Source organism: Orbicella faveolata, unplaced genomic scaffold (assembly GCF_042242905.1).
Source record: "Orbicella faveolata isolate gen_17 unplaced genomic scaffold, um_ofav_v1 contig_26, whole genome shotgun sequence".
Lineage (NCBI taxonomy): Eukaryota > Metazoa > Cnidaria > Anthozoa > Scleractinia > Merulinidae > Orbicella > Orbicella faveolata.
This window is the reverse complement of record NW_028301554.1, coordinates 13,169,843-13,177,367: the sequence shown is the minus strand read 5'-3', so window position 1 is coordinate 13,177,367 and position 7,525 is coordinate 13,169,843. Positions and strand designations below refer to the sequence as shown.

General features: G+C 39.2%; 1 protein-coding gene across 1 annotated transcript; it reads left to right on the top strand.

Moving 5' to 3' along the window:
* The first annotated feature begins 629 nt into the window (after positions 1 to 629).
* On the top strand, positions 630 to 4,062 carry LOC110063233 (uncharacterized). Its single transcript, XM_020770192.2, has 2 exons — positions 630 to 698; positions 2,812 to 4,062. Exons 1-2 carry the CDS (start codon positions 630 to 632, stop codon positions 3,895 to 3,897), a joined length of 1,155 nt encoding a protein of 384 aa, XP_020625851.1. The 3' UTR covers positions 3,898 to 4,062.
* The last annotated feature ends 3,463 nt before the right edge of the window (positions 4,063 to 7,525 follow it).

Below are 7,525 nucleotides of genomic sequence, written 5' to 3'. Positions count from 1 at the left end.
AAAACGGTCAAACTCTTTGTTTTTTAGATACGGAAACGAGAAAAAGGGCTCAGAATTTCGTTAGTAAGACACTCACGTCTCAAAAAGGGAGGAGTAGTAAAATAACGTGCTGTAAATGATCAATCAAATAATTTTGCATTTAGTTGAATTTAGGTGGACTTAAAATTAGATATTTAGATTCCACTTTGAAGAATGTTCAATCCTGCAAGCCCAGCCGGCTGGCTTGCTTGTAATGCACACAGGAAGAAGAGATACACCAACAATGCTAGGGCAAACCAAATATGTCGTGCGTGTGGGGAAGTCGCCGCATCAACAACTAGGATTGAAGATAAAGATAACGAAAACAAACTATTGTTTTCAAGGTGCATTTACCAGAAACGCAATCAGAATGGGAAAATTTGGCTTCAATAAAAGAGCCCTGCACACACAGCTGGATCTCAGCGACGCCCACAGTGCTGTCGTAGTGCCTGTGCGATTGTCAAGTTAAAAACAAATGGCATCTATAGCGTCAGTGAGGCTTTGTTTAAGGCGCCTTTAGATTTGACCTCATTACCTTGGTATTTTAAAAGAAGGGGAGACGAATATAATAGGATTGAAAACTCAAAGGAAATACAGGTATAAAAAGGCGCATGAACATCGAAAATTCACTTCACTTTGAAAGGTTACATAACAAGAGTCCAAGTCTCAGAACTCAAATGGTAAGGTTTTCTGTCGTGTATACTTATATAAGAAAGAGAAATAAGAAGTTCACAACATATTGAAACTAGGAACTGAGTTTTAACTTAGGTAAAACTGTCGGACTTGTCAGACTGCTGATTAAACAGTTCTGCATTTTGTATGTATACATTCCGAGGGGATTTTTTTCAAACAATTTTTGACATTTTCGTTCTGATCAGTTTTGCAAGATAGCTAGAACACTGGAACGGCCCTTTCTCTTGGCAAAATTAAACTGGGATCATTTTTTTTTTTGCAAAGAAACATCTTAGTTCCAAAAGTAGTGCGCTCAATGCCCGCAGTTGTCATGTATAAGCGAAGGTCCTCTCTTCAAAAGTAAAGATTTGCATTTTGTTTTAAGGACTTGGAACAATCTCTGTTTCTCTCATGTTAAAGTCACTTAAGGTACATAGCTTAGGTTTAAGGAGATTTCTAACAAACAAAGGAGCCTTGCCTTGAAACAAGTGGAAGAATCTTAAATTCAATTCGCATATTACTAGGTAACCAGTATAATTTTACTAGGAAAGGGGCCGGACTGCGTTCTTCATCAAAGTTTCTCTCATTATAAACTTAATCACAAGGTTATGATAGGGGTGCAGGGTTCTCATTGATACCTTGGGGCTTATATTGACTCGTTTGAAGCTCGTCATTCTTCCAACGATCTCGTAAAATCCGCCGAAACATTCAAGCGATTTTTGGAAACCTTCGGAAAGACCTCTGACGATTTTAATGGGAAATGATTGCAGAAATTGTTTTCTGAGAATTATTTTCCTCCATAAAGTACTATTGTGTAAAAATAGGAAATAGTCAAACCTACAATTTTTGATGCATCAAAACTTTTGTAACTGCCCACCTTGACTCTCAGGCAATTGTTTATTTTTTTGCGCACTTTTTGGACCGGAGCTTTAATTAAAAAAAAAAAAAACGTTCAGCCTCCGTAGCACTTTACTGTTTGGAAACATCTCAACACGGTCGTTATTATGAAAATAAACTCTTGCCTTGTTATGAGATCCTCGGGCACCCATAAGTCTAAACAAAGGTGGTCTATCACAAGTAACTTTGCAGGAATTTTATCAGGTAAAGTCCTACCATTTACGTTAACATGTAATTGAAAATTTCCAGCTATAAGTTAAACTTATCCAAGCCTGTTTCCGACAATAGCTATCAGTTAACCAAGTACAGGCCTTTAAATCAATTTTTACATGTAATACAATTGAACCCCAACTCACAACCACACCAATACATATACAAACGTCCAATTCGTTGTTACAGCCACTCTTTATTAGGCCCGAAAAAAAAGTTTCGTCAGTCATTTTTTTTTTTTATTATTTTTCATTTTAAGAACTCCTTTAATTCGAACACAATATTATGGCTCAAAGGTGATCGTAGTTTGAAGGGGAAGATGCCTTTAAGTCTTGGATCGTTCTTTCTAACAGAAATTCTCGCGCTTTAATAACCATTCATTTCTGAAATTTACATTTGATACAAATTGTGAAAATTTCAGCATTTCAGTATTTCGGAAAGAAAAGAGTTTGCAATACGGTGTAAATAATCTTGGTATAGACAAAGTTTTTTTTCCACCTATAACTCGAACTTCTGGTGGATTCCTCATTAAAACCTCAAACCATGGTCTATTGGAAATGGAATACACAGAAATAACTTTTATCCGTTTCCTTTCCAATGAATTGCAATGAGATTTCTGATCATATTTTTAGCATAATGACAGCAAATATACTGACAGATGTGCAGTATGGTGAAATGTACCAAAATAATACTAAAAAGTCGAAGTTATATTTTCATGCTATGGCAGTTTTGTTGTTGATATTCTCTCTCGCGATCTCGAGAATGATCTTTTTGCTTACAGTCATTCCCACTATAGTTTGCGGCGTTACGATATAAAGCCGGCAAAATATTCAAATCAATATGTGCACTGCATTCAGTAGCGTTCTAATATGCCGTGCTATTGTTTTACGTATTTTTCTTCATTTACCCTAAAACCACTGGGGCTAAAATAGGTTATCGTTTTCAGAAACAGATCTTAGATTATGGTTCTCTTTCTTTAACAGTCTGATAAGCTATGTTTTCTTTACTTTTCAGATGAAGATGTTTGCTGGTCTTCTACTTTGCATTCTTTATGTTCCATATGTCTCCATGGAGATGTTGACAGCTGATTTAAGTGCGCCGTCTTCAGAATTTGTAGAAACGTTCGAGAAGCGATGTCCACCTGGACTATGGTGTGGGAAGAAACGTGGAATTCCCGAGGAACAGGCGATGGTATCCGACGATGAAGACCAACATGCCGAAGTAGATGCTTTCGAGAAACGTTGCCCTCCAGGTTTGTGGTGTGGTAAGAAGCGAAGCTTTTCTGGAAGTAAATCAGCAGCAAAACCTAACACCCCGATCGAGGAGGACAAGGAAAATTTGGCTAGTACATTTGAAAAACGTTGCCCCCCTGGTCTCTGGTGTGGAAAGAAACGAAACGTACCCGAAGAAATATCAATCGCAGCGGACCAGAACAGCGAAACGGTATTGGATACATTTGAGAAGCGTTGCCCTCCAGGTCTGTGGTGTGGGAAAAAACGTGGCTTATCAGAGGAAAACATGATGAAAACGTTTGAAAAGCGATGCCCTCCTGGTCTATGGTGTGGAAAGAAAAGACAAGTAAGCGAAAACAAAGCGACTGAAGCAGCTGAAGCAAACAAAGTGGCCGACCAGTTCGAGAAGCGATGTCCACCTGGACTGTGGTGTGGAAAGCGAGAGTTGTCCAATCAAAAATCTATCAATGCTGCACAAACCGAAGAGGATCCCGACCATTCATTGATGAAGGCGTTTGAGAAGCGCTGTCCTCCTGGATTATGGTGTGGAAAGAAACGAGAAGCTCCAGAGGCTAAAGAGAAAAGCGATGATTCCACAATGAAAGACGACCCCGAAGAATCCTCAAGTATGAAGTCTGAGGCTAAAGGACCCAAAAAGCAAGGCCCGCTAATGGATGTCTTTGAAAAACGTTGCCCACCTGGCCTGTGGTGCGGTAAAAAGAGAGCCATTACTGAGGAAATCGCGGCTGAAGACGAAGAAAAAGCCGAGAGTTCGCCATTAGAAGCTTTTGAAAAGCGATGCCCGCCTGGCTTGTGGTGTGGAAAGAAGCGAACAATCTCCAAAATGATAAAAGCACTGAAAAATTGACGAGCCAGAAAAAAAAATAATCTAGCTTGAACGACGCTTTCCGAAGAATTGCATTCAACGCTAGTTAGGATAAACTCGAAATAAAATTATGCTGACATATTTGGACACGATCCAACTAATTGAAAATGGATATTTAAAATAATGGAATAAAGTAATTTTAATGAGCTCGAGGTGTTATGAATTGTGTATGCGCGATTATCTTTTTTTATCGTCTGATGTGCAAGTGGAATTTATTCTTAATCGCATAAGCTACTTTCATGACATGAACAGAAACCTTCCGATTGACTCTCTTTGAACTCCCCATTGCCCTTTTTGTGCTTTCACACTTGAATCAACACATCACTTAAAAACGTTCGGAGAAAAAATATTGTGATTTGAACTGAAACGTGATTTTTTAACAATTTTTGAAGTCACCTGTATTTTTTGCGGCACACCCACAACGTTGATTAGTTGTGTTTACAAAACAAAGGGAACTGGTGCTTGTCTCATCATGTTAATGTTGTTGCAACGTTTCTTTCAAGCATTTTGTCGCCAAACTCGAACATATGTCTCTCGAATCGCAGTCTTAAGTCACGCGTTCCTTAACTAATTCACAGTTCCTTCGTTACGGATAAGAATTAAGAGAAGATTGAGGCGAATGGTAAGCCAAAATAGCGGAAACTACTTTTAGATGTCTAATTTGTTCGAACAAGAGAGGACGAAGTCAAATCGATTTTTTTTCTCGCAAAACTCCTTTGGGTGGCGTGTAAATTCAGTTGAGAAAGTGAAGGAAAAAATAGGTTATGGACACTTTAAACACTCATCAGAAACTCAACCTAAGTTGCTAGAAAACAAGCAGTTCCCTTATTTTACCTTTAAAAATGAAGAACATAGCTTATACTAGTTAATTACTTCCACGTTTCTCTAACCGAGTCCACTACAATCAACTGGCCCAGTTGTGAGTATGTAAATATTCGCTGTCATTGCAATATAGCAATCGAGTTTACAGGTTTAATTGAAACAGTGCTCATCATAAGCTCATCACAAAACAAATCATACCACTCTTAACGCAGACTGACAACTTTTTCTCGCAGAGACAAGTTTCTTCGAACAGCTTACATTTTACAACGTTTCTTCACTGCTGCGGAATCATTTTTACAAATCAGGGGCGGATCTAGAGAGAGGGTGCGCACCCTTCCTAAGATGAAGCCTTCTTCTTCGTATTCGCTTTTAAAATTTGTTTACCTCATCAGTCAGTTACGCCATTCACTAGTGGTGCACCCCATCCTAAGAAAAATCCTGGATCCTCCCCTGTAATTAATCAACTCAACTCAACTTCTTTATTGTGCACATAGTTAATGGAGGAGAGTGGTTATGAAACTCGACAAAGTTCTTTGTTGTATGTTTTTGTTCTCTTTTTTGGCCTTTACCGCGCACAAAAAAGGGGTTGTTTACCGCTGACCTAGGAATTAACTAATAGAAACGTTTTGGTTACGTAACTAGCGCAAAACAAAAGATTGTGCACGGTCGTGGACCTTCCTACATAAATCTTGGCATCTTTGTTTGCTCCTTTGATGTTTGCCGGGTTTCATAACCATTCCCCTGTATTAACTATGTTGTGCACTATTTACAGAGTTTACAGGAATGAAATGTAACTCAAAGTATAAATCAAAGTGGCTATAAGCCACTGAACTCAGAAAATGAATTGTGAAAGAGGGTTGAGGGAATTGCACCGAGCTCGTTTGAATCTGGCAATTGCTCATTCAGGCTCCATATAAAACATCGAACGTTGTACAGTCACCGGTCGCCCGTAGCCTGCAAAACAGGCGGATTAGCGGGCAGAAAGCACAAAACGCGATACACGAACGCGGAGCGCGAGACGAAAAAAATCCGCCTGTAGTCACACCATTGTTTATGCTCCTCCAACCGTCTGGCGAACGGTTTTTGCTGATTGGTTGCTTTAAGCTACGTGACGTCAGACGCGAGAAAAAACAACATGTGTTAAATTGGGTGACAGGCCTACACGGACTCCTACGCCAGGGGGGGGGGGGTACTCCCTTATATGGGCTATATAGGTAAGTGCGGCCCCAAAGGGTAGGGTTTTTCATCCGTTTAGGTCATAAATAGGGTATCGATTTTGGTTATTTTGGTTATAAATGGGGTATGGATTTTGCACTCTGGTCTTGAATTGGGTATGTTTCTTATTTAAAAAAAAAAAAAAATCACTGGAAGCTAACATTAAAGTGTAACTTAATTTTTCGATTTCAAAATCAAAATATGTAGTCGTTACCCCCACAAAAACATTTTCTCACGCCCTGAGTTATCACTAGGCTTACGAAGAAAAAGCCACGACAATGTTTCCTTACAACGGAATATTTGTAACCTGTGTCACAGTGCAGTCAACCAATATGATCAGCCTATCAGACCTGTTTACTCAACGACACTCGGTCTTCAACTTCCACTGAACTGGTTGACAACTGATAGCTTAAAGTTTTTTAAAAAACACACTTACATACTTTCGATCGTCTCAACGGGCACAAAAAGAAACTTCACCAATATCAGGAGCCATAATCGGGGACGGAGACCGTACGTAAGCGCGCGCCATTTCTAGTACTGGGGCTGTCCCCATGATATAGGACAATTTTCCTATTTTTAGAACAAATTGCGCCATCGCCTGCAGCACACGCGCGTACATGCTGCGAGGATTTTTGCGGATGTCGCGCGGGGGAAATTGCGTCCGAAATTCCCGAAATTTTTCATGTTTTTAGCCCACTCAAGGTATTCACCTCTGTTGGAATTTTGCATAAGTATTTTCGTCGTGAGCTGCTCCAGTTTGAGTGAAGTAAGACAGTGTCGAATTTGTGTTCCGATGCTTCTTTTACATGAGCTGTACATTACTCCGCTTTAAATTTCACATATGTTTAAGATTAACAGCTTTTCCATGACACAGCAAAAAACTAGCTGGATGTATTTAGATGTAGCAGAGTTTCAGGACTTCATAGTTTCTTAGCTCCTCTTGCCACACGCTTGTCTATCGCGACCGAAAAGTAAAACAAAATAATTGCTAGTTTGAGTTTCGCCTGAATTGTAAGTAACGCTTGATTTTTCATCAAGACACAATAACTTTACGTCTGTAGATACTGCTCAGTTTTATTTGTGTAAAAATCCAGTAAATTGTCTGTTGTCGATGAATGAGAGCGCCCGCCGATGCCTGTTTTGAACAGTCAGTAAACAAGACAAATTGTACTTTCGCCGCACTTTCGTGTGAAAACGTACATCGAATTCAAACAATAACTCTATAGTTTTTAAATTTGTTTAATCTTTGAGAGCATATTAAAAGCTAAGCTGAAAACATGTGAATGAAGCAGAAATAATCAGCAAAGTTACGATGACGCTTTCTTTAATCAACTTCGAATAACGATTTCGATTTTGTTGATCGAGTTATCAAAACTCCTTGTCTATTTTCATTTTCGCAGTGGAAAATTTCACTATGTTGAAGAAACACACATGATGTTAGTAGCCTTTTTGCGTTCGTGAAATTTGTTGCAGCATCTCAGCACAAAAGATAACGAAACAAATCTTTGTCAATTGAAAACACCGACTCGGTCTTGAAAGTGCACGAGCTGCACTATGTAAATGACTACTTGCA

What these genes read in the sequence shown, in the direction of transcription:
- LOC110063233 (XM_020770192.2), top strand. Translation starts at nt 630, where the DNA reads ATGAACATCGAAAATTCACTTCACTTTGAAAGGTTACATAACAAGAGT. An exon ending in CAAGTCTCAGAACTCAAATG is followed by an intron (nt 699 to 2,811) that starts GTAAGGTTTTCT and finishes TTTACTTTTCAG; the next exon opens with ATGAAGATGTTTGCTGGTCT.